Here is a 27819-nt window from a genome sequence, read left to right as displayed (position 1 = left end):
TGTCTTTGACCTCTTTTATAAAATTCGGAATAAAAATTGTGGATTTTTCTATTAGTAATGCGGTACAGCCCAATCAAATTATCATTTATTTACTTGTGGCTGGTATCCGTTTAGTTCAGTGAGAGACTACTGGTCCTCACTGACAGTTACATAATTGACTGAAAAGAATTAATACGCGGTTTAGCAGACAAAATCGGGATCCATTTGTGTACTGTAGGAGGTATCTTTGATAGTGAAAAGTACTAGAAACTGCCTCCATGTAAACATTTTTTAAGGTACCTTAAAGATGGTCTAGTTCAGTTTCCTTCTTAATATGGGAACTTTTATCTTCCCTGTAGATGCTCACCTAGCCTTTGCTTGGCTCCTTTTAGTTACTTATTAGATTGAATTATTTTTTCTTTATATTGTACTCCTATCCTTCTAACACTGATTTCTCCTAATTCTTCTCTTTGGACCAGCCTGCCAGACTGCTACATGATCGCTGTTATGTTAGGCTCCTTTTAATTTTTTAAAACATTTTTTAATATATGTGTGTGTGTGTTTGTGTGTGTGTATTTGAGAGAGAGAGGGAGAGCATGCGCACACATGGGAGGGGCAGAGGGAGAGGAAAAGGAATCTCAGGCAGATTCTGCACTGAGTGCGGAGCCACACGAAGGGGGTTCAATCTCACGACCCTGAAATCATGACTTGAGCCGAAACCAGGAGTCAAACGCCTAACCGACTGCACCACCCAGGCCTCCCCAGGCTTCTTTTTTTTAAATGTAACTCTCCCTAGTACCATTCAGTATTTCATATATAAGATGATTCACAAACCTCTCTCAATGAGAGGGCTCTCTTTTGAAATGATTGATGGCTCTGAAACAGTGTATATGTTTATTTTACTGTAAGTTTGGAAAGATACCTTAGACCCTGTAAATATTTTTATTATACTATGCATATTGTAGAATACAGACTGTGTACTACAGGGAATATAAAATGGTGTCAGTACTGTAAGTGTAGTGTCTTGCAGAGATTACATCGTAATAAAAACTGTTGAACTGTTAATTAAACTTACTATCATTAAAGTCTCTCTGAACCAGGAGTAAAGGGGCTGTGGGTGGCAGGAGCATCTTGCTTCTTGAACCATAGCACTTTGGTGAAAGTTAAAAAAACTGCTATCCAGATAAAATCTCAAATAGTACAGATATACCAATAGTTTCATGGGCCTTGTGTGTCTCAGGTAAAGAATATCCAATGCTGATAATAGATGAGAGAAAGGATTTTGGTTATTAATTCCATCCTGCTGACATGCGGTAGTTACTGAGTGTTCAGACTTCCTCTCTGGGCAGTTTGACTACAGCATAAAATATAACCTAATATGCAAGCAAAGAATTGATATAATGTTTAGTTTGTATCTTTTAGTACATTTAGATTGGTCACTTTGTGGTGCTTTTCATATTCTGGTTAACTTCTTAAGGAAAACATTGTTTTCATTTTATAGACTGAACAGAGCTAGGTGTGAAAAGGCGTTGTCAATCACAGTATCAGTGTTGCTTAGTACTGTCCTCAATTCTTTGTTGCTTTGTTCATTTGCCTTGTACTTGGAAGTAGTTTGTGATGATTAATGGATGTTAATCAGACTCTTTTTTCTCTCAAGGACACTTTGATTGTGTGGTCTGAAGCAGAAAATTATGACTTGGCCCTTAGCTTTCAAGAAAAAGCTGGATGTGATGAAATTTGGGAGAAAATATGTCAGGTAATTTTAAAAACTAGAAAATCACCATGCTAAGTATTTTGGTTTTTTGCTGTGCTTTTAGCTAATGCCCAAGATTTTAAATAAATAGCATTTCATATTGATCTCTTAAATTCATTGTTGTCTGTAAAAAGCTTGATTTATAGGAAAGTACAGTTTATTGACCCTAAACTGTCCAGCTAAGACCTTTGCTGAACTCCACACTTCTATATCCAGCTGCCTTTGAGAGCTCCTCCATCAGTGCTCCCTGGTATCTCAGATTCGGTAGTCCAGAACCAAACATAATCTCCCCTAGATCTGTTCATTCTCCCATCTCCCTCATCTCAGCCACTGTCATCCAGCTGTTGAAACCAGAAACTTGGGGGTTTTATTTATCCTTCCTTCATCACCTACATCCATTCAGTCCTTCAATTATAAATCTTAAATCCATTCACTTACCCTTGTTTTCACTGCTCTCACAGTTTACTAAGCCACCATCATTTCTTGCCTGGTTTATTGCTTTCATCTTGACTGGTCTTCCCAAATCCATATCACAGATGGAGTGACCTTTTTAAATATGCCAATCTGATCATATCACTTTATTCAGTAGCTTCTTGTGACTCTTGACTATCTCTTCAGCCTCATCTTACATGTTCTCAGTTGATTCTGGAATTGCCTAGTGACTCTAGTGCCTTGGCCTAGTGACATAATCTCCACAGTCTTGTCGGGTGTACATTTATTATGCACTCTTAGTTTGCATTTATTATATGCCAAAGCCATTGGCTCTTGTTATAGACTCATATAAACCACTGCATCCTAAGGACAGTTTCTCTATCTCCACATTTATTCTAATTAGAGAATAATCTTCGGCAGATTCTTTACTTTTTTTTTTTAAAGATTTATTTATTTGAGAAAGTGAGTGTACACGAGAGAGCAGACTCCCCACTGAGCATGGAGCCCGACATAGGGCCGATCCCACAACTCAAGCTGAAATCCAAGAGTCCGACCTCCAACCGACTGAGCCACCCAGGTGCCCCCTTCAACAGATTCTTTAATTCATTGGTTCTCAAAGTGTGGTCCTCAGACCAGCAGTATGACCTGGGAACTGACAGAAATGTAAATTCTGGAACCCCCATCCCGGCTCTACCTGAATCAGAAATTCTGTGAGTAGGTCCCAGTAATTGTATTTGAATTATATTTTAACAAGCCCTCTAGGTCAGATTTTCTCTGTAAAGGGTGAGATAGTAAATATTTTAGGCCTTGTGGGCCATACAGTTTAACAGCTGTTCAACTCTGCTATTGTAATATGAAAGTAGCCATACATGACACATAAACAAACAGCCCTGATTCTTTTCTAGTAAAATTTTATTTATGAAAATTGGTGGTGGGCCACGTTTGGCTCTAGTTTGTCAGTTCCTGCTTTAGCTGACTCTCATGCACCCTGAAGCTTGAGAGCCACTGCCTTAATAAAGCTACGTGTCCTTGAGGCACAGTGTTTCCTTACCTCGTAGAATTTATTTCTGCTAGTCTGCTCAGCTGTGTTTTTCATATAGTAACCTGCCTGTCGAACTTCCCTTTTCTTCTGCTGTGAAGGACTTAGATTTATATCTGAACACCTCTTCATACTTGCTCTTTGTTTTCTTTCCCATATGTTGTTTTCATCGCCTGCCTCTAGATTGTGTCCTGTGGAGTTCTCCCATAGAAAGAGAGATGAGATTAAAGAGCTTGGGTATGCTAAAAGCACGCATTGCTCAGACAGATCTCATTCTCCTTCACTTTTCTGAGTCAAACAGTCCCACCCTAGACAGTCTTCTGTTAAGCCAATATTTAACTCACACCTGGACTCAGTGCATTGCTGTCAGGCCTGGCTCTCCTTTGATATATTGTCGGATCTTTACTTTTCCTTAGTCTGTAGTTCTTCATTTACACTTGGGGCACGGGTAGTATACTTCTATACTTTCTCTAGAGTAACTTTCCTAGGAATCACTGGCTATTTTATTATTTTCTAATCTTCCCCTTCAGCTTGTGCATACTTTATATTCAAGGTGTTGTTTTCTACCAGTATTTTATGATCCTGTCTGTACTTACCAATTTCTAGATCCTGGCTTGTTCTAGAGAATTCATTATATTTTGCTCTTTGAGATCTTACATGTCTTTCTGTTTCTTGAACCCTACTCATCATTTTTTGATCTAGAAACAGCAAAAAGTCTCCATTTTCTAGTATTTTCCTTGACAGTAGTTATTAGGTCTGGGTGTATCTCTTTTCTTATAGACCTTTCATGGCCTTCACATTCTCATTTTCTTTGTATCTGTCCAGACTGCTAAGACTTACCCTTTCTCTTAAGGAAGACTCTCTTCTAGCTTATTCTACCTTTCTTTTGTTTTCATTCTTCCATTGCTCCATTTAGTAAGCCTGAAACATATTTGTCAAATCATTACAATTCCACCTTAATTCCCTGAGCAGATCAGATTCTAAGAAAATCCTAACCACATTCCTTTTGGATGACTTTCTTAGCCTTCATATTTGCTAATAAACTCAAAAAGATAGCATTTTCATTACAGTAAGGGCTCTTGTCCCTTTACATTGGGCTTTTTAATCAAATGCTAGCACATTTCTTTAGGTAAAGCCATAGTTTGAGTTCCAGGAATCTAAAGCTATATTGAGAATTTATGTCGTTAACAAATCCAGAGCCAACTTGAGACCATGCCGGGTACAATCTGGAATGTGCCTAGCTGCCTTTCAGTGGTTATTGCCCACTGGGTTAAGGTCAAGATGATATCAACTTGCAACATATTTCAAGACCTATTCCAGGCCTTCTTCTCTTCCAGTATCCATTAACAGTCTCTCTTAACCATGCTAAGCAATTTAAGTTTCTTGGCCATTTCATATAAGGTCTAATTTTTCCATTTCATTACCATTCAACTTGGCCTGCTTTAGTGATGGTGTCTCAAATTATAGGGCCAAGATAGCAAAACTCATTTTATTTCAAATAAGTCCTTGACTTTGGGTGAAAATATTCTTTTATCGCAAAATGTATTTGTGAAAACTTCTAAGTTATGTCATGAAAGCTACAGGTTTGGGTGAATAGAAAGGAAAACTTCCATGGTTTGTTTGCTTTTAGTACACATTCTTGGGGGACCTACTGCATTATGCTCTGCTACAAGTATGTTGCAGTCACTTTTTATATGGTTTCATTTTTGTGTGAGTACACTTGTTTTCCACAGTTTTATTATTCATATTTTTGGGCCACCAACCAGCATTTACAGCACATCGGTGACCCACTTTGGTCCAGAACTAGTTTGTACATATTCTTTGGCCCTTACTTTCTGGAATTGATGTTAAAATATTCCTTGTTGCTTACAATTAACATGTATTTTCTGTGATCACATTATGATGTTTGATATTTATTTGAATTTTACTTAAACTTTGAAGGGTTTGGTGGTGGCTGTCCTGGAATATGATGCTAGGATTCTTATAACATCTCTTGTATTCATCTAAGAATATCATTTAGATTTGCTTGATTATATTCTGTCAGCTATCATAAATCTTATTTAATAGGTTCAAGGAAAGGACCCTTCAGTGGACATCACTCAGGACCTTGTAGATGAATCTGAAGAGGAGCGTTTTGATGATATGTCCTCACCAGGTTTAGAATTGCCATCTTGTGAATTAAGTCGCCTTGAGGAAATTGCAGAACTTGTGGCATCATCTTTACCTTCCCCCCTGCGTCGTGAAAAACTTGCACTAGCACTGGAAAATGAGGGTTATATTAAAAAGCTCTTAGAGCTTTTTCATGTGTGTGAGGATTTGGAAAATATTGAAGGACTGCACCACTTGTATGAAATTATCAAAGGCATCTTCCTCTTGAATCGAACTGCTCTTTTCGAAGTTATGTTCTCTGAGGAATGTATAATGGACGTCATTGGATGCTTAGAATATGATCCTGCTTTATCACAACCACGAAAACACAGAGAATTTCTAACAAAAACAGCCAAGTTTAAAGAAGTGATTCCCATATCAGATCCTGAGCTGAAACAAAAAATTCATCAGACATACAGAGTTCAGTATATCCAAGATATGGTTCTACCTACCCCTTCAGTCTTTGAAGAAAATATGTTATCAACACTTCACTCCTTTATCTTTTTCAATAAGGTAGAAATTGTTGGTATGTTACAGGTGAGTTAGATAATTTTTTTTCCTACTTACAAAGATACCTTCTTGATTGATACCATTTAAGCTGTTAATTGATTTAGCAGAAGCAGTTTCCTGTTCCTTTTAAATACCTAAATTGAGTTTTGATTTTTGTCTAAAGGTATGTATTTGGGTGATTAGAAAAGGTTATAATACATAATACTGTGGGACCAGAGGTTGTTATGTTTCCATTAGGGAATGTAAATGTGATGAAGTCTAGCTTGAAGAAATTACAGGGGAATGAACGGTCTTAACAAAATGATTGAATGTAGAATTTTAGGTATATTAATCTGTCAGTTATGCATAGAATAGATTCAAAGAGAAAATGAAGAAGCCAAGAAGTATGTCATTAAATATAGAATATAAATTCGGTAGAATTGGTAGCACTATCAGATCATTATATATTAAAGGCCTAGTGTTAGGGTCAAGGGAATATAGCAGATATTGGCAAATTATAGTTGCAGGTTTCCTCACCAAAAGGCATGCTTTTGTACCAGATGAGAGTATGGGGAAGTTGGATCTGAATATGAGTTAGAGCTCCACCTGTCCCTTAATAGCCGTGGGCTACTTGGGCAACTTTCTTAACCTCTTAAAGCTTCAGTTCCCGCATTTGAAGGATGGTGATATTATTATCAACCCTATAAAGTCATCTGAAGATTAAAGAAGATCATGCATGAACATGATGCAAGACCTGAGTATTTTTTTTTTTTTTTAGAGCATGCAGGTGGTGTGAGTGGGGGGTGGGGGGAGGTGGGGGGAGGAGCAGAGGGAGAGAGAGAATCTTAAGCAGGCTCCACGTCCAGCACGGAGCCCGATGTGGAGCTCAATGCAGGCTCAATCTCGCAACCCTGAGATCATGACCTAAGCCAAAATCAAGAGTCAGACCCTTAACCGACTGAGCCATCCAAGCACCCCGAGCATTATTTTAAAGTATCTATTAATAACTGCTCTATTAAACTCCAGATTTTCTTTGTACCGTATGCCCAGTCTCTCAGGTCTGGTGTTTTAGGGTACTTGCGTCAGAATTGCCTAGGGTGTAACGTTTCCTGGATTCTGCACAAAACACAGAAATCAAAATCTGTGAGAGCTGACCAGTAATCTACATATGTAAAACCCCAAAGTCAGAGAACCTCTCAGTATATTATCCCATAGTGTAGGAATTAGTCTGTTCTAACTGAAACAGAACTTTAAAGTTTGTGTGGTATAAAGATTTGTGAGTTGCACACCTCCCCTGTTTTTTGTTTCTTTGATGCCCATGATATTGGAAGAGTAACACATAGATGATATGACTTGGAAGACTTAAGACCTTTCCTCAGATCTACAAGTAAAATAATTATTTGAAACCTGGATTTGTTAAATAAAAAAGGAGGCAAATGTCAGAGCTGTTTGGTAGCACATAATGAATAAAGTAATAAGTTTAATTTGTATGGTTATTCCCTTTTAGAAAATTACTGTATTTTCAGAGTCCCTACCTTTGACATCTTAAAAAAACAAAACATGAATTCAAATAGAAAAATCAGTTTTACCTACACTGCTGTCCTGGAGCTAGGAATAATTCCAGTTCATGTTGACCAATTTGATGTGCTTCCCATTCATTTACGACAGACATGTAAACAAATAACATAGGCAATACAGTCTGGTAAGGACAATAGTGATCTCTATACAGTGTATTGTGATCGATAATGGAGGAGGGAGAAGGTTTCGGTACCAATTTTTATTTGTTCTTTGATAAGAATCTCCTTTTTACTGACTACCTAGTAGAGCCTGTTCTGGTTCACTTTTGATTTCTGGTTTCCTTGGATAGTCCTGAGTGCATCTTTAGCTCCATGGAGGTCATGTCCTTTAGCTCCACATGATTCTCATTTCGTTAATGCAGGGATTTGTCACTTGTGTGTCTTGTCTTCATACCTGTGAAATGCCAGTTTTACTCATTAAGTATGAATAATTTCAAGTTGTTAAGTCTTTATCTCCTGACATCATGCTTTGTAAAAGCCTGGCTGCCAATGCTGTAGTTCTGTTGCTCTTGATACAAATACTTATATCCAGAGTGCTGCTATGAAGGAAAGAGAATTTTAGAAATTTTGTGACAACGGGTGATTGAGATATAATTTAAAGCAGGTTCTTACCCCCCCCTTGTGTACACAGTCGTACCCTCCCTTTACTATTAACTGCTCTGTACATAATACTATTAAACATTCCTTTTTTTTTTTCTTAAACATTTTTATTCTCTCAACTTCTGTACCCCCAAATGCAGCAGTTCAGAGACTATCATTTGATTTCCAGTTGGTGGGATATATTAGATCTGGGCTGCATCTTGAAGTTACATGCCATCTGAAGTATGGCATGTTTTGTACATTTTAGAAAAAGTAAAAGTAGGAATAACCAATTTAATATCACAGAAAATATTTCCTAAGAATCTGCAACAGTGAATATGGAGTTTATAATCTAATGGGAGATTACACATACATACATTTATACCTATGTAGATATATTTAGACTTAGGCATGTCTGTAGGGCTGAAGTAGTGCTGAATCTAGTACTAGCTGAGATAGTATGGAATTAAAGTATAACACCGTCTTAGTTAAAAATAGTGATGGAAAAACTTTTGAACAGGTTATCAGGAAGGTCTCTGCCACCTCCTGTGGTTGGTCTTTGGGTAAATTTCTTAATCTGTCTCAATTATAAAATGAGGTAAGATAACATCTGAGGTTCTTTCCAAGTTCTGTACTGACTTACCCAGATTAGTATCCTAGGAGAGAACCTCTTTAATCTTTTTTGAAATAATGCATATTAAATTCTGTGTGTCTGTATGGGATATCGTCAGATAATAAGTGTTTCTTTTAAAGCTCTGCATTTACCTTTTTAAATAACTGAATCATTTTCTGTGTCTTTAAAACATGAAAGCTTTATCTTAATTTTCACCTTCATTTGAGAGGTTGTAGAACCTTAACCTCTAAAGGTAAGATTTTAAAACTCTGCAAATGAGGGGTTTGCAAACTATGGCCCATATCTGTTTTTATAAATAAAGTTTTATTTGAACATAGCCACACTCATTTGCATATTGTCTATGGCTATTTCCTACTGTAATAACAGAGCTGAATAGTTGTGGTAGAGACCATATGGTCCACAAAGCCTACTACACTCACAGTGTGGCCCTTAAATAAACTTAGGAAATCAGGCCTTGCCAAAATATAAAGAATAATCTTCCTATATAAATCCCCAGTTTATTCTTTAATAGTTTGGTTATTCCTTCTCTCTTTTAAAAAAAACACCATTGCCAGTACCATCTTTCCTTTTTCCTAAGTTAGTGCAATTTATATTCTACAGTATCTGAAAATTATGTTTTAATATACTCTTACCATTAGCATAAATTTATCCTTTGATTTAACAGGAGGATGAAAAATTTCTGACAGATTTGTTTGCACAACTAACAGATGAAGCAACAGATGAGGAAAAAAGACAGGAATTGGTAAGAAATTTGATACTTAGGAAAGGCACAAAGCTAAAACAGATCTTTAATATATTCACCTGTCCTTTTCCTTATTTTAGGTTAACTTTTTAAAAGAATTTTGTGCGTTTTCCCAAACGCTACAACCTCAAAACAGAGATGCTTTTTTCAAGACTTTGTCAAATATGGGCATATTACCAGCTTTAGAAGTCATCCTTGTAAGTTTGTTTCTCCTAATATTTAATTACCATTACATATTTTTAATTTTTAAATTTTTATTTTTTAAGATTTTAGTTATTTGATAGCACGAGCAGGGGGAGGGGCACAGAGGGAGAGGGAAAAGCAGACTCCCTGCTGAGCCAGGACCCTGAGATTGTGACCTGAGCCAAATTCAGCCACTTAACTGTACGAGCCAGCTGGGCGCCCCAATTACCATTATATTTTTAATGCACAAAAGTATATTTTTATGTAATGTGCAGTGGAAGTGTTTGACTATAGCCAGTATTTAATATTAGCTGTGTATTACATAAAGTAAAAAAGCTGTAAAATTCTAGTATATTAGAGAGTCCTTACACATTACTGAAAGAATATTCAGAGGGATTTTCCATACTTTTAATAATAAATTGTTAATTTTGCAGCCTGTTGAAATGTTAAGGGAAGTAAACAAGAATAAAAGAAAGTAACTTTATTCATTGAACAAGTTTTATATGCCAGACTTCCTTCACCTCTCTTACTGCACTGTTTTCTTACAATTTGTTAGATTTTGGATTTACATAGCTATAAGGTCCGTATTTTTATAATTGTAGGAGAAATAAGTGCTTTTTATCTGCAGGGCATGGATGATACACAGGTGCGAAGTGCTGCTACTGATATATTCTCATACTTGGTTGAATATAATCCATCCATGGTACGAGAGTTTGTCATGCAGGAGGCACAACAGAATGATGATGTAAGTAAGAAGTTAACAGAGCAAAAAATAACCAACAAGGTAAATATTATTTGCACTAACAGTAAGTATTTATACATGGGGAGCTATAACTGTATTTATTATTTATTTTTTTAGATTTAAATAGCTGATATTTGGGGAAAGTGTAGCCAGAATGTCAAATGGCTTATTTTTCCCTAAATTGGCTCCTATCTCAGTTTACAGATTGTGTCTTAACAGCAGTTGTTAATGTTCAGCTGTGTCTTTTTAAGCTTCTGAGATCACGTTTCTTAATTCTGTCATTAACTTGAGACGTTGTCTTGTTTTAATCATTTAATCAATAAGTTGTTCTATATGTGGAATTATAAGTAACTTCCCTAGGAAAACATTGACTTTGCTAGGGATAGATTCTCAAAATCACCAAGAATGAAGGAATGAAACACAGTCCCTTGGAAAAGTGTTTAGGGTACTTTCTTTACTGCCTAACCATAAGGAACAAGCTGTTGTCTTGTTCATACACACACATCAGTTTTAAAGTAAGTGAGGGAATCTTTCCTGATAACGTGAAGGGCGCTCCTGGCGTTTATGGTACATGGCATGTGCAGCAGCCCCAGATGTGTGTGCTCCTCTGTTGTAGAACATTAAACCAATGATACCGATTTTTTTTTTCCTTCCTTCCCCCAAAATCTTACAAGTAACTTTTAAGAATAAACTGATATATTTTGCCCTCAACTGCATCTTAAAAGGGGAGGGGGGAATCCTCTTAGGAAAAAAAAAATCTATGCACAATTCCTACTGTATTTTTACAAAATGAGAAAATAGACTTCTGCCTTTAAAAAAATCTTAATGTGTTATGTCAAAGTGAAGTGGAATGCCTAGTAACTTCTGTATTTAAGGTTTTTGGGTGTTTTGTTTTTTTAATGGCCAGGATAAGTGTGGAAAAGTACCAGTTTGAACTGTTGAATATTATGTCACATTTTTCTTTAATAAAATAGTCTTATCCAGAAAACCAAAATACTGGTATTAATTTAAAATAAAGGCTATTCTTGCTGGCCCTGAAATCCACTAGTTGCACATACAGTGATGTACTTCGCTCACATGCAGTAGGCCTCTGGATTCCCAGTCTCAGTCTTTAGGTCCATCCTACCACTGCGTATACAGACAAAGCAGAGATTTCCTCACTGCATCCCTTTCTGTTTGTAGTTACTCCTTGGGTCAGGAACACCAGTCATAGAGCCTCAGGCAAACTAGTAATCAATTTTCAATGACATTTGGCATCTATGTAACAGATTTGTTCTCTGTGCTAAGTACCATAATCTTGTTGCCCCTAATTTCACACATTTGGGTACCAATTAAATTTACTTTAAATGGAAACTATGTATCATTTCCATAAATGGAGAACAAATACAGATCTTATTTGCCATGCCATAAATAGAAGGACTCTATAGAAATGCAGTGAAAGTAGAACAATGGCGTAAATTCTAGCTAAATATTCTATTAAACTGAAGGTCCGTTAGCTTTCTTCAGAAGGGAGATTTTGTTATCAAGAGGTGTAAAGATTAGCACCGAACAAAGCTAGTTTTTGCTTTAATCAAAGGGACTTAAAGATAGTAGAGAAAGAAACTTTCTTTTCTGTATTACTTAAGAGTAAATGTGCCTGTACCACACTTTAGGGAAACACTGCCATATATCCTATTAAAGAAATTGGTCGTTTCATTTTGATTGCAGTTAACAAGACAGCTAGAGCTAGGTATAATGCTGTAACATGTCATAGTATGTGCTTTTCCATTCTCATAGTAAGTGATCCTTATTGTGTGTACTTTTCTCACCAGGATATTTTGCTCATCAACCTCATTATAGAACATATGATTTGTGATACAGACCCTGAACTTGGAGGAGCAGTCCAACTTATGGGCCTGCTTCGAACTTTAGTTGACCCAGAAAACATGTTAGCTACTGCCAATGTAAGCCACGGGCATTTTTCTCTTTTTCATACTAGTATGTTGTTTATTACTGGTAGGAACCAGTGCAGTTAAAATTCATGGAAGTGTTTTTGATTCCTTAGAAAACAGAGAAGACTGAATTTCTGGGTTTCTTTTACAAGCACTGTATGCATGTCCTCACTGCTCCCTTACTGGCAAATACAACAGAAGATAAACCTAGCAAAGGTAAGATATTGCAGGTTGGTAGTAAGGTTCTTTGTTCTTGAATTCTAAAACTCAGAGTTGATTTGGTTAACACAGAGGTGTAATAATATATTTTCAAAAAAGGTGTTCAAGGTAGAATTTAAAGTGCTATAATTGGAGATAAAAAATGTAAACATGGAGATAATTGTTGCTTTTAGAATTTAAAAACAATTTTCTGTTAAAGCAGTATTTACACAGGTTAAATAAATGGAAGTAATTGTGAAAAAATTTTAGTTATTTGTACTCCAGATGTGTAGAGGAAAGCTGCTTACTGTTAACCTTTCTTTTGCATTGAGGATTATTCATAGGTTAAGGATTATTCTTATTTCTGCATTTTATTCCTTTAGCTTTAGCTTGCATAGTGTGTGTTTAATTCAGAAGGTAGTTTTAGGGTCTTCAATGGGAAATCTCCTGTTGACATTTCAAGAATATTATTTTGCCATATGAATTATCAGTATAGCATAACTTAAGACAGCACTTAGAAAGTAAATGTTAAATTTACCCTTTTTTGTGATCTAGAATCACGTCTTGGAAACGTGATACTCATTTTTCCTGTCTACTTTATTCATATTAGGTAAAGCTTGAGGCTCCTTTCAAACACATATATTTAGTTCTTCAAACGTTTATTAAAAAACAAAAAAAAAACTCATTGTCTGGAAGGTACTGTGCTGTAATCTTTAGGGGCTAAATGGGGGGAATAAAAAAGTGAGTACAATACTTCCAGAGGCTTACTGCCTGGTGAGGAAGAAAAGTAAGCCAATAATTATAATCCAGTGTGGATTCATTCTATATAATAAAGGACATTGGAATCATAAGAGCAGAGAGAGAGTAATTCCACCAAAGACCAGATGGGATCTTTCCGGATCTCCTACGCTGTGTGTACATCTTACGAGGGCTGTGTTAAGACACGGTAGAGCATTTTTGCACTTGGGAATAAAGCAGATCTAATAGATTGGTGTCCCAGCTCTGCCTTATTATTCAGACTTGGGTTTTGTGAAACTAATTTGTCAGAGTTAAGAAAATGTAAAGCACAGTTCTTGGGGCACGTGGTAGGGATTCAGTGTTTGTTCCCCTTTCCTTAAGTTTAAAATTTTGGGTCAACAGAAAGGATTTTACTTGGTTGGAATTTGGATACTTAAATTTAGAAAGGGAAAGAATATTAGTCATTAAATTGTGTTTTGTTTTTAGATGATTTTCAGACTGCCCAGTTGTTGGCACTTGTACTGGAATTGTTAACATTTTGTGTGGAGCACCATACCTACCACATAAAGAACTACATTATTAATAAGGACATCCTCCGGAGAGTGCTGGTTCTTATGGCCTCCAAGCATGCTTTCTTGGCATTATGTAAGTGTTGCTTCCGATAGAATTATTATCTATATCTTATCATGTTGTTGGTACCTTTGGGTCTTATTACCTGAGAAGAAAAGATCACTGATTTCAGGTCAAGGAGACCTAGATTCTAACAGGAAACTACACCAATTACATAGTTTTGCCAGAGTTGGAGATAATTTTCCTCATTTGCATCTTTCCCCACATACAGCAAAGGGCTCAGTGTGTATCCACAAAATATGTGAGGTATTCTATTCCACTATTAAAATGGCACCTAAGATCATTTTACCTCAGTTACGTTTTTAGTACTGCCTTCCTCATTACAAATTAGGAATTCTTGTGAATCTTATTAAATCATGAAGAACATTTTTGTAATTTGGAAAATCTGTAGCTAATGGCACTGAGTTGCTAAAACACATTGGGAGTTAGAATGCCCAGCACAAGTGTCTGTAGATGGTCCATTCATTAATTGCACAAGTATTTTTTCTCCACCCTATTGAGATACATTTGACATAAAACATTTTGTTACCTCAGATATTTTAAGAGCAAGGGTGCCAAACTTCAGAAGTGACCAGATCTACCCTGCGCTCTTTACACGACCTGCAAGCTGAAAAGTAGTTTTTAGGTTTCTTAAAGGGTTGTTTAAAAAAAAATACAAAAAACAAGTAGAGGCCATATGTGGCCTATGAAGCCTAAAATGTGTACATGTAAACCATATTTATGGGTAAAGTTGGTCAACTCTTAGAGCAACAGATATGTTCTTGGTTATGTATTCTTTTCAAAAATTAACTGTGTTCTTAAGGCCCTAGTTTGTTGAAGTAAAACATGTTTCAGAATTGGAAATAGGTTATTTAAGAATATTCTTGAGCACAGCAGCCAGCCTTCTTTGGTAAGTCGACAGACCAAGTTTGGGGGTACCTTAGAGGCTCAATAAAATATGTCTGCTGGTAACTTCTGTCTTTTGGTTTCTGTAGGTAAGTTTGGTTGTTTGATGGCATCACAATCATTCACTGTTCAGAGGCCTGAACCATATATATCCATTTTTGCTAATATCCTAAAATTAGAAAAACATGGTTTATAAGGATGTTTCTGATGTTGATTTGCTCTACAGTATTTTATCTTTAATATTAGAAATAGGTATCCTTCTAAAATCATTAAACTTTCCATCAGGGTAACAGTTATAGTTGTCTTAGTTTTTCTGGCTAATGTATACACTGTGGGATGGACTGAGAATACGTGTCTTCATGGTATATTTTCATTTTCCAACTTTCAGATATTTAGTGCAGTTACTTTTCTGTTGCTTGTCCAGGAACTCTGATGTTACCTTAGTAATCTTTTTCAGCCAAAAGTAACAGGGAGCATTTTGTGGCATTAACCTAGACTGCTAAGGACAGCAAAAATGAATGGATTATTTGGTTCTACTATATTAATATTCATGAGCTTAGCATTTGCAAAAGAAGAGCTTTTAAGCTCATATTCATTTTTCTTATACACCTACTACAGCAAAAGAGAGCCCCATGTTGAGAGGGAGTTCGTAACATTTCTTTCATGTCAACACAAAGTTTTTGTTCAAGTGTGGGAAAGAGAGGTTAGGACAGAATGGAAAAACTAAATGAGTAAGTTAATCAGTTTTATTTCGATAAATGTATTAAACACATGCTACCATATTTTATCAGTTTTAAGCAGTATTGTAGCCAATGAGGTTTATCCGAGGCACGATTATTGCTAAACTCTGCATTTTAGACATTTATCGTCTCTCAGATCAAGGTGAGTCTTACATTAATGGCATGTCATTGTAATTGATAGTTCTGTTGGTTTTTTTTAGTGGTAGAGAAAGTTTTTTGCAGTCAGGGGCATCTTAGATTTGATGAAGATGCTAGATACCGGAAATTACAAGGAAAACACAGACCATTAAGACCCAGACTCAGCTATCAAGGGGTTTTGAGTTCATTATAGTCATGGAAAAATCAAAATGTCAAAAGTACTATATTGAGGTGTGTTTGGAAGCATAGTGGCAGTAATTTATTCCTACACGAATGAGTCAGATCAGGAAAATTTCACAAGAGAGGTAAATTGGGTTGTCTTGGTCCTGGGAGAACGTGACCTTCTTGGTTGAAGGCACGGCTGACATACAGATGTGGGAAACGCGCCGCGTGGTAACGGTTTGGTGTAGGGAGAACACACGAATCCAGTAGGAGAGTGCAGGGAAGGAAAAGGCTTTTCAGTTCAGTTCATCTCGTTATTTTGCTTGCAGTATTATAAAGAAATTTTCTCAACAATTTAATGACAACTATGAAGATATACTTTATAAGGAAGGTTTATATTGTAGGAAACTAAGCATGTTAGCACAATTTTAGTTACGTTTTATTATTGTTTGGTTTAACGATAACTCAGTTTGGAAAATGCTGACTCTTAAATGATTCTATGTGGCTGTCTTCCCAGATTGAGAACATGAGTAGTTTGTGGAAGAAGATGCCAGTCATTAGGAATGAGCACTCTAGGACTGACTGTAAGAGAGTTTTTGATCAAGTATTTTTAAGAGAGCTAAGTGGGAGATTTAGGATATTTTCAGTCTTCTAAGATTATACACTGAAAATGTTAGGTACAGTGTTTAAGGGAGGGTTTCATAAGTAAGTTTAGATGCCCAATTGTAAGGAAAAAAGATGAGTGGTTAAATCTAAACAGTTTGGGGACTTACAGAACGTCTCCTTTTTTATATCTGATGCTTATTAGAATGCTTTTATCCTATTGAAAGACAACAAATCAGGTCCACAGGTGAGACCAGCAATCCTTTCAAAATGTAGGTCTTTATAAGCTTAGATATATACATATGCCAGTTTTAGCAGTCTTATTTCTTTCCTTGGCCTTTCACGATTCATGTTGTCTAGCCTTTTGTTAAAAATATGGAAATCTATGACAGGAATGAAATAAAAATTTTATTGTAGATGCTTTTATTCAGCCATCATAAGTTACATATGAGGCAAAAAGTCTCAACTTGTGACATGAAATCTCATGTTGTGTTAATGTAAAGATGAATTATTTGTTTTAGAGATGATTGAAACAAAGCACCAGAGATTCCTGACATGTTAATGAAGGTTAGAGATAAGAAGGGAAGCAGAGTGCACTTTACATTGGAAGTCCTACAGTTCTGCCAATGTGACCTGTCCCACAGGCTTTCTCTAATTTCCTTTGAGCAGTTGGACTTCATAGAGCTCGCTGGTAAATTTTTGAAAGCAACTTTTATTCAGCAGCAAGTAGTGGTTGGCTATTCTCGATGCAGGTTTCTTTTGGGAGAGGGATTTGAATGGAAATAACCCAGTTCTGGATATAAATGGGGCAAATTCGCGGAAATGAGGAGCAAAACAAAGACCGTTAGAACCATCTCTGTCTACACTGGCAGTTTCTGGACAGAACTGCTCTGGAGGAGATAGTGGGGCCACTGCATACCTTGGTCTTAGTGAATTCTAGGAAGGGAGGTTGTTTTCACTTACCTAGGAATTGCATGCGGCCCACAGGGTTCAGCTAGTGTGTGTTGTGGTAGGACACAAGTCTCCACGAAGCCTGCATAGTTGGAGTACCAACTCTTAAAATAACAGCTCTTGCCTTAATTACTAAAAACTTCACATTTGGCCTGAGCTCTGAAGTATTGATTTCTATTCTAACAAATGGAACTGCCTCATTAGTTACTTCGTCAAGTGACATTACAAAACACCAAACTCTAAAATCACTGCTTTGGGAAGATAAACCCTTGTTAGACTTTGACTTAACACACAGGTGCCTCTTACTGTTTAAAATGTCTTATTTGACCATGGTTATGTATTTGAAAATAATTCAGTAGAGTTTAAAAAAATGCAATTACTATTCTATAAATTATATTGAAACTCCCTGCCCAGAGTGTCACTTTAGAAAGAGACACTCTTAAATAAGTTGCATTGTTAAGGCAGTTTATAGCCAACTGTACCTAATTGGGCATTCACTTGTGGACCTCTTTTCTGCCAACTAAAGAAACATTGAGCTGCTTTACTCCTCTGCCTTCCCACCCAGAAACCGTGTCACCATGGTTGCCTGGCTACCTGCTCATGAAGGACTTGATTAATAACAAATTGGCAATTTAACGAGCCACTTCCATGATCTCCAAAGAAACCAAAATACAAACACAATATTTAATCTTGCCAACCGAAGACGATGTGACTGCATGAAGTGAGTATGCTTTTTTGAACTGTTTACAATAAGTGGGGCATTAACTTACTGACAAACTCCATGTAGGTAAAGAGGGCTTTGTCTAGCTGTCGAGTATATTTGGATCTTGACGAATGGTGACTAAGTAACTCCCCATACCTCAAGATGTAAATATACCTTTTAATCTGTAAGTTAAAGCCTAATTAATTGTAAAAAGGAAAATTAGGAAAAAAAATTAAAAAGCATACTCGCTGCAATAAGCATAGAGGACCACATTTTAAACACAACATCCTCTAAATTTATTTCTACACTATGGGAAGGCAAGTTTTGGGTCTTGCAGAGTTTTGTGGGTTTATAGTAGTTCTCTCAACAATCCACAAACCAACCAACGTAAACCCAGAACTCTAATGCAAAATAGTAAGAGTGTCCAAAAATAATGATCAAATTATACAGTGGATTGCCCTAATAAAACGATGGTTTTTCTGTTGTTTTTAAGGTGTATGTAAAAGGATATATTTATAATTTTCTCATCTTAAGTTGTACGAAGTTAATTCATATGTTAGCCCTATTTTAGCTCTTATTTTAGATGTAAAGTACATTTTGGTCACTAGTAAATTCCAGAGTTTTTCTGGCTCTCCAAGACTTGTGTTCTATAATGACATACACTACTTCTAGGGTACGTTTTTCTGATAACCCTCTTGCAGTCCTTATCTTTAGGTTCATGCTTCTGGAAGCAGTAACATATCACTGCACGAAGAATTATATTTATTAAGCAGGTCTTTTTTAATAAGTCTAAAATATGGAAGTATGGTATGTAATTTGAACAATAATGCCTCTGTGTTTCAGGTGCTCTTCGTTTTAAGAGAAAGATTATTGGATTAAAAGATGAGTTTTATAACCGCTACATAATGAAAAGTTTTTTGTTTGAACCAGTAGTCAAAGCATTTCTCAACAATGGATCCCGCTACAATCTGATGAACTCTGCCATTATAGAGATGTTTGAATTTATTAGAGTGGTAGGTTCTGTATTGTTGGAATGTTGGTTTTAACTGTTTGAGAATATTGAATATGCATTATTGGTATTTTGGCTTATTTGAGATTATATTTGAAGAAAATTTTTAAAAGAAGCTTGTAGGAATTCAGTTCAAAGTAATGAAAACCAAAACAATCTCTCGGCAGCTGTGAATCCTTCGTAGGATGGCTTGAATGAAAACTGATCTAACACTGTCCTGGTACGCCACTCATTTTAAGAAAGTAGAATGACAGTTGATAGAAAGTATTTGATGTGGTTTTATTGTTTTGTTTTTAACTCTGAGGTTTTCTGACTGGACTTTGTCCTCTATATTTTTTAAGAACTTTTTTTTTTTTAAAGATTTTATTTTTTGACAGAGACACAGCGAGAGAGGGATCACAAGCAGGGGGAGTGGGAGAGGGAGAAGCAGGCCTCCCACAGAGCAGGGAGCCCAATGTGGGGCTCGATCCCAGGACCCTGGGATCATGACCTGAGCCGAAGGCAGACGCTTAACGACTGAGCCACCCAGGCGCCCCTTCAGAACAATTGCGTAACAAACTTGATGCCCTCTGTATTTTTTAAGAACAATTTCATAACAAACTTGATTCTTTACTAATATAATAGTAGTCGGCTTGTGGTTCTCCCACAACTGTGTGTCAGAATTATCTGTGGCATGCTTTTTTAAAAAAATTATGGTAAAGTGTTTATCATGTAAAATTTGCCTTTTTAAGTGTAAGTGTACAATTCCTTGGCATTAAGTACACTCACACTGTTGTGCAACTATTCCCACTGTCCATCTCTAGCACTTCCCTGTGATGTGCCGATCCCACCCCCACACTTACTTGAGTAGAAGACATCTGGGGTGGGACCTGGGCATTTACGTGAGGAAGACCCATAGTTAATTCTGAGACACAGCAAATCAGAGACTATGGAGTAGTGAGTTATGCCCATTTTCATTGTTTTGTTATCTCTAAGATTGGCTGATAATTTTGTGAAGTTAAACTATTTGGGGCAGGTTTATGAATTGCCTGTGATTAAGCCTATCTTGCTAAAATAACATTTTTCCTATCGTATTTTTCATTATAATTCTTTTCTATAGGAAGATATAAAATCATTAACTGCTCATGTCATTGAAAATTACTGGAAAGCACTGGAAGATGTAGATTATGTACAGACATTTAAAGGACTGAAACTGAGATTTGAACAACAAAGAGAAAGGCAGGATAATCCCAAACTTGACAGGTAAATTACCACATTTTTTTTTTTTTTTTATTCATTCAAGTTGTATGGTGGTGCCTCTTTTTGCTTGTTTCGTATTATTTGGCTTGGCTGGGGGAGGGGATGAGCAGTGGTTGTAGCTTTCTGTAATGGCCAATATGAATATTTTCCTGAAGGTGTGTGTGGTGTTAGTAGGATCTGTAGACGCTTCCTCAGGCATATATTAAGTTAGATAATGAAAAAGAAAACCCAACCACTTAACGTGGTAGTGGGGCTTCATGTGTCCAAAAGTAAAATCAAAATAAGGTATATTTTAAAGTCCATGAATTAGGACTTGTTCGTTTCTGATGTTAACAAGTTTAATAACTGATCCATAATAGTACAGTTTCCATAATAGTTTGATTCCACTAGTTAACACTAGAAATGGTGGAGTGTTTAGTTCTATGAAAAGTCTGGTTCTTCATTAGCCTCTCTGTATATAAATCTCTTATCTCCTTGATCTATTAAAACGATCTAATTTGGAGCACCATTTGAAGACTAAGAGTATCTTGGGATAAGTCTCTCTTTTTTTTTTAAGATTTTATTTACTAGAGCACGGTGGGGGAGAGGGAGAAGCAGACTCCCTGCTGAGCTGGGAGCCCAATGAGGGACTTGATCCCAGGACCCTGAGATCATGACCTAAGCTGAAGGCAGACGCTTAACCAACTGAGCCACCTAGGCACCCCGAGTCTATTTACTTTCTTCTCTTTTCTCTTTACTCCTAGTATGCGTTCCATTTTGAGGAATCACAGATATCGAAGAGATGCCAGAACACTAGAAGATGAAGAAGAGATGTGGTTTAACACAGATGAAGATGACATGGAAGATGGAGAAGCTGTCGTGTCTCCATCTGACAAAACTAAAAATGATGATGATATTATGGATCCAATAAGTAAATTCATGGAAAGGAAGAAATGTATGTTGAAAAGATGGGCAAGGGAAAATGGTGGCTTTCCCATTCTAGGCTTATTCTGTATTTCTTGACAAAATGAGGAGTATCTACTTTGTCATGACAGATTTTAGAGACTTTGTTGCTTTCTAGAATGTGAATTAATAGCTGTGGGTGAAAGTATGGACCAAATTTTCTTTTTTTTTTTTTTTTTTTTAAAGATTTTTATTTATTTATTTGACAGAGACACAGCAAGAGAGGGGACACAAGCAGGGGGAGTGGGAGAGGGAGAAGCAGGCTTCCTACTGAGCAGGGAGCCCGATGCGGGGCTCGATCCCAGGACCCTGGGATCATGACCTGAGCCGAAGGCAGACGCTTAACGACTGAGCCACCCAGGCGCCCCTGGACCAAATTTCCTTAATCTGACTTGACCCAGGAGAAATACCTTATTTCAGGAAGGGGAGGGACACTGAATACTGAAGGTCTCATTCCTTCTCAGTAGTGAACTGAACTTGTGTTTTTCCCTAGCAAGGGAGTGAGCTAGTTAATTGTGGTTTAGTGCCACCTCATTTGGGGGGATTAAAAAAAGAGGATGGGTGACAACTATTGACAATATTCTTATTTTTAGTAAAAGAAAGTGAGGAAAAAGAGGTGCTTCTGAAAACGAATCTTTCTGGTCGGCAGAGCCCAAGTTTCAAGCTTTCCCTCTCTAGTGGAACCAAGACTTCTCTCACCAGCCAGTCACCTGCAACCAATCTGCCTGGTTCGCCAGGCTCCCCGGGATCCCCAGGATCCCCAGGATCTCCAGGCTCTGTCCCTAAAAGTACATCTCAGACGGCAGCTATTACTACCAAGGTACATTCTGACTTCCAGGCCCGTGTCATACCACCTTTCTCAACAGTAATCGTGACTAAGATTTCCTTTGGTTACCGTCTTTTGGAACTGATCTAACCTTTCTGAACGAGAGAGAATAATTCTCCCACTACTACCTGTATGTATGGAAAACTTGAGCAATTTCTCAAAGGTTTTTATAACCAACACAAAAGGCTAAATGAATTATTATGGTTATTTGCATTTTAGAACTCAGGTTCAGATTTGTGTCAGAACATTTACAGAAATTTTAAAGTTACTCTTTACCAACTTTCCCAATTAATACCCAGCTAAAGACTTGTGTGGAGGCAAGATCAATATCTGGACACTCCTAACACTGTTTTGTCAAGCAAGATTTATAAAAAAGAATTAACCATCTATCATTAACATTTCATAAGAAAGGATCACAATTTTAACACCAAAAATGTGGACAAGACATAATCTCAGAATAAAAACCAATTCTTTTCACTACCTCCTACTGTCCTGGATTAGCAGTTAACAGACTGGCATTTGGGATGGGTTGATCTAAACCAGGAATAGAGTGCCCCATACACAGTTCCTTTTACTTTGACATGAGCATGAGACCCCTGAGGGCTAAGAATTGAATCCATGTTAAAATGAAGGTGTGGGCTGAGGGCAGAGCAGGGTGAATTTTTCCACACCCACCCACACAGAAGAGCTACAGTGGTTTCTGGCGAAGGCAGGGGTATAAAAGGATGCCAGGAGGAAAGGCAGACTCGCCTTCCTAACTTCTCGGTCTGCCCTTACGTCTAGTAGTCTGTCTGTTGTAGTTTTCAAGATTTTGCTAATGCATTGTTAAGTCTTAGAAAAACAGTAATTATTAAATTGAAAAGGTTTTATCTCCTGGCTCATTTGCTAAATTTATAAACTAAAAATTTTATTACGGAAAATATAGGAAAAATACAATGACTTTCAGTTGCATATAATCTCACCATCCAGAAATAACCACATTTAGTATATAGGGGTGGGGGGGCGGGAATCTGTATCCTTTACCTAGTGTTAAGGTTTTTTAGAAGCTACATTTTTCTTAACAGGGAGGCCTCGTGGGTCTGGTAGATTATCCCGATGATGATGAAGATGATGATGAGGATGAAGACAAGGAAGACACGCTACCATTGTCAAAGAAAGCAAAGTTTGAGTCCTAATAATGGCAACGGCCTATGATCAGTACCTTTTGAGAAAACTGGTTCTCCACCCCTCCCCCCTACAAAATCCACAACAAAGCAGTGGTCTCTTGTGAATGACTGAAACAGATCAGCCTCGCACACTTGACTTCTGCTCATCAAGTGCCAATTCAATGGAGCAGGAGGAGGGGATACTATACGTTTAGGGGAAAGACTTAAGCCTTTGAGCTCTCCAGCTTGGACCACACATTGCCCTTTTCTCAGGGAAGGAAATGGAAACAAAAAGCCAACAGGGCAGGGGTTTTGTAAGTGGAACTCTGGATTGACTGGTCAGTTGCTACAATCAGAATATGATTTCTCGGACCATGTTTGAGACTCAGAAGAACAGGCTTTTGTGCCGTAATTCTTCTCCAGTTAAGAATGCCAGCAGTTTCTTTGTATGAAGAGACCTGCCTTTAAAATCACACGTTCTCAACATTTTAGTCACGCTACAACAGGTTTGGAAAACCTCTGGGGGAGGGGCGCATATAAAGTTTCCTCTTTTTTATCTGTTCCCTTTGCCCTTCAAACTGCAGATTTTTTTTTTTTTAAAGTGGGGATGTGTCCCTACTTGATTAAAGATTGAGTGGAATTCTAGATGTGGTCATTTGTGTCATAATTTTTTTTGTTTCATTTTGTTTTTGATTTTTTTTCTCCCCTGAGTGTATGCTTAGTTGTTGAGTATATATATTTGGGACCATTAAAACTTTTTTTGATGTAATATAACCTAACGTTGTGCTGGTACCTGTTTTACCATGTGTAATTTTTGTTCACATCACAGTTCTTAATTTGTTTAGAGTTTTATGAAAGATGGTATAGTTTTTATTGACAAAAACAAAGTAATCTTACAACTATGTGCATACAAAAGCAATACTATTTTGTGACTAAATATTTTATATTAAAATTTACATCAGCAACTGTCGAGAATTCAGGGAAATAGAGTGGAATTTAAAATTTCAACAGTTTTGTTAAACCTAGAAACGTGAAATTAGTATTCCAAAGAGATTCTGAAATTTCATATCTTGGGAAAATGACGGTACATTAAATCAAAATTGAGGCTGGATGATTTAAAAATAACATTTGACTTTTGAATAATAAAAAGAAAAGTGAAGAGTAAGAGAAATTGTATTAGTTGTATGTTTCTTTTTTTTTTTTTTTAACCACTCCCTTTGGAATACCAGCTGGAGTTGTAAGTGGTGGTTCCTAATAAATACTTGGCCAAAGGACCATCAGATAATTCCCTTGTTACAACAGTATTTTTAAATAGGTTCTTTTTATGGTCTTAGGTGTGCTAAAATTAAGGAAATGAAAACAAATACTTTAATGTCACATTCCCTTTTTTTTTAATAAGCTCTTAGAACTTACTGAAGAATGTGTTTGCAAATGTGAATAAAAATCCATACCCAGGAAAGGATACTTATTATTTTAAGTATCATCCACTTTGAGTGTCTAACAAGCACTGTGTGCTCTGTCTTCTCTTTTGCTTAGTCCTCCGTAAATTCAAACGTGTGGTACCAAAAACAAGGTTCCACTGAATAGCTGGATAGAAAACCACAAAGTGATAACTTGCTACAGTCACAAAACGAGTTCTATTGTTGGCTATTTTTTTAACAGAAATTTTAGGTGCATAATTAACTATAAGAGTTTAAGTGTATTTCACTACAGTATAGAGCTACTTGTGAGTCCCAAGTTCTGGCTATTAATAATTGAAGTTAATCAAGTTATCTTGAAAATAAAAGAGAAGAAAGATCTTAAGTTTAATTATATTACGTCTTCCTTTGTGTCTTAACCATACTGACTTTTCTGGCTAGGCTGTTGGAACGCTTACTTGTCTTGGTATTCTGAGGGTTCTTGAGAAGAGGGGAGGAGCATCCCACGTTTTCGTAAGTTCTGATCCAGTATTTAAAAAAAGCATTAATTATTGGCCTTCAACATGTAAGAGGTTCCCCTTCACTGACGGGACGGTTGCATTTTCTTAGCTATTAGTGATTACAGTTACTGAAGCAGAAAATTGACACAAGTCGCTGTAACAGAAATTAGGTCTAAAACAGCCTGTCATTTCATAGAGGGAGAACTTAGCAATAAATCGCTAGAAAGACACCACCACTGGAATTGACAAGTCCACCTGATTCAGAAGTCTGTGGTGTTGAACAGATACTGTCTTGGTAATGGATGTAAATACCATGGTGTGAACAGTTAGTTAGAAATTGTTATTTTCCATTTTAATGCTATGTATTGGCTCTTTTGCTCATGTTGCAATGTTGAAAATGAAAAAAATAATTTCACTTCCCATGTGATTACCCAACAACTTCTGACAAAGACAGACTTATAATTAACTGCAGGAAACACCTTGATGTCCTGTCTTGCCCAGAAATGCTACCCTGTTTTTTTTGTTTTTTTTCTTATAGAATTGAAGCCTGACTCTACTCAAATCCTGCACACAATTTTCTCTAGAAGTCAATTTTTGTGAATCTGGAAATGAAGGAGAGGCATGGAATGGGGAAACATTCCTATTTTTCTTCTTAATTGATTTAAAGCAGTAGTGTTTGTAAAGTTTGCAAGATTAGAACAAGCAGTTTAAACTGGAAGGTATTTTTAAGTGGAAAACCTCAGTCAACAGAGTTCTATATTTACCATAAATAACTTTAAAACTGCATTGTCAAAATCACTTGAAGGAAAATTCAGGACCTTCAAAATTCTTAATATACAAGGTTATATTAACTTTTTCTGCCCTAACATCCATTTTGAGCAAGAGGATTATAAAAACAAATTTTTATGGGATGGATTAATGTCTGCCTTTACACTGGGACGCTGAGAGAACATGAGGAAGTGGGGCAATAGTAAGTATACTGTGATACCCAGTGGTAAACCAGTTTGATTCCTCTTTGGCTTTAATGCTTCATCTTGGTTGTTGAGAATGATAATTAAAAGGAAACTACGTGTAGAACACCTCTCTTCGGATAGATAAATGTCTACTGGAGTTGGGTGTCTCGGTCCTTAAAATAGCTCTGGTTGGAGAGACCAGTTTCCTTGACCTTTTCGCTGCCCTAGGTAAGTTCTTCCACGGACTCAGGGAATACATGATGCTCCAACGTGATGCTAAGTGGGTTCTGGTTTAACGTACATTCCCGCTATATTAAAGAAACTGCTCTGGTGTATCACATTCTACCTACCAATTGAATGGACCCTTTTCCATTCCTTATATTTCTTGACCCTTAGGTAAGAAATCCTAAAGCACATAGTGTTAACAGAGGCCAAGGTGTGGAGAGTAGCCAATACTGCCTTTCTATCCCCTGACAGCTCCCCTCTCTACCCTTTAAATGCTGGGATTCTCTACCACCTCACCTTGGGTGCTCAGCTTCCTAAGCTCCAGCCAGGGCACCTTCCTTTGCTATCCCTGACCCGATCATGCATGTTGGGCCCTAAGAGACTGCCTGAACCTGTCCTGTGCCCCTCTGAGTGCTCTTCCTGCCTTGCCTGCTGATAAACTTCTCTTCATCTTTCAGCATTTGGAAGCGTGCCCCTGACACTGTTCCTTCCTTGAGGAAGGGGTTATATCCTTTTCAACTTTGTCTCCATAGTATCTGGCATGATACCTAGCCCACACATGGCCCTCTAACATGTTTACTGGGTGGATGAAAAGAAGACCGAGTAATGTGCACACAGAATACACAGACTGGGAAAGTCTTTTGGCTGATGCCCTTGGAGAGTCACAAGTTTGACTCATTCTTGACCATGAGATTCCCTCTTTGTGGTTGGAAAGAGAGGGCTTGAGGACCCTGTCCTGTCCTTTGTACCTTTGGGCCTTAGGTTAGTGATACCAACAAGGGGCAATTTTAAGTTCACAGAATTACCCCATACTGAGTCATTTCAGCAACTCCTAAAATTCTATGTAAGCTTTCCTGGTCTGTTCCCTGGCTCCAGCATCTTTAACTCGTTAACTATGTCTCTTACTGGGTCTTCAGATCTTGATCTTCATCTGTAAGTTCAGACCACTGCTTTTATCACTGGACCTAGCCCTGAGCTACCGATTCCACAGAACACTCACCTACTGGGATCGGACTTTATTAAATCTCATTCTCCTATTAAACTTTTATATCTCGGTATATTTCTTGGAATGTGAGATCCTAAAAGGCAGACCCAGATATATGTGATCCTCTTTGTGCGGCTATTAGTATAACAACACAGATGATAGGTAGGTAGATACGTAGATAGTAAACAGGTTGGGCAGAGAGATTTCCTGTGTAGAATCAATTGATACTTGTCCCAGGAATGATAAAGAGCCTGGAAAATGTGATCACTCAAAAATTACAGCACTTCATTTTAGCATGAAGTATCTTTCTACAGGAATCTGCTTCTGTTACCTTACAGAAAAAAGCAGATTAATCTTACTTTAATGTTACTGTAATTCATAAATTGCTACTTCAGGTTTTCTCATCCTAAATTGTAAAGCACTACTCAAGAGGAAGATAAGGAAATAATGAGACAGTTCATTAACCAACCTCCAAGATGGTTCTGTTGGGTTTGCACTGTGAGGTGGGAGTCCCATCAAAACCAAGAGCCCAGAAAAATTTAGCTTTTAAGATTCCAGGGTGGCTTTCAAAAAGTTTAGGTAGAGAATGTGAGGAATTGCT

At 37.1% G+C, this 27819-nt stretch overlaps 1 protein-coding gene across 2 annotated transcripts in view; it reads left to right on the top strand.

Annotated features, from left to right (window-relative positions):
- PPP4R3A (protein phosphatase 4 regulatory subunit 3A) overlaps positions 1 to 24308 on the top strand; it is a 38053-nt gene extending 13745 nt beyond the window's left edge. Inside the window, exons 3-15 of one of the 2 annotated variants that reach the window (XM_032405796.1) lie at positions 1637 to 1735; positions 5271 to 5888; positions 9295 to 9372; positions 9453 to 9569; positions 10184 to 10300; positions 12109 to 12240; positions 12342 to 12444; positions 13651 to 13809; positions 18820 to 18989; positions 20085 to 20227; positions 20968 to 21158; positions 21760 to 21986; positions 23057 to 24308. In XM_032405796.1, coding sequence (XP_032261687.1) covers positions 1637 to 1735; positions 5271 to 5888; positions 9295 to 9372; positions 9453 to 9569; positions 10184 to 10300; positions 12109 to 12240; positions 12342 to 12444; positions 13651 to 13809; positions 18820 to 18989; positions 20085 to 20227; positions 20968 to 21158; positions 21760 to 21986; positions 23057 to 23167 — 2265 coding nt within the window. In that variant the 3' untranslated portion in view covers positions 23168 to 24308. Of the gene's footprint in view, positions 1 to 1636; positions 1736 to 5270; positions 5889 to 9294; positions 9373 to 9452; positions 9570 to 10183; positions 10340 to 12108; positions 12241 to 12341; positions 12445 to 13650; positions 13810 to 18819; positions 18990 to 20084; positions 20228 to 20967; positions 21159 to 21759; positions 21987 to 23056 lie in introns of both variants that reach the window. The other variant, XM_032405795.1, reaches the window with a different exon arrangement.
- Positions 24309 to 27819: the final 3511 nt, after the last annotated feature.

The sequence above is a fragment of the Phoca vitulina genome, unplaced genomic scaffold, assembly GCF_004348235.1.
Source record: "Phoca vitulina isolate PV1807 unplaced genomic scaffold, GSC_HSeal_1.0 scaffold7, whole genome shotgun sequence".
In the NCBI taxonomy this organism is placed as follows: domain Eukaryota; kingdom Metazoa; phylum Chordata; class Mammalia; order Carnivora; family Phocidae; genus Phoca; species Phoca vitulina.
Note: the sequence above shows the minus strand (reverse complement) of the source record. Positions and strands in the feature narration are given on the sequence as shown.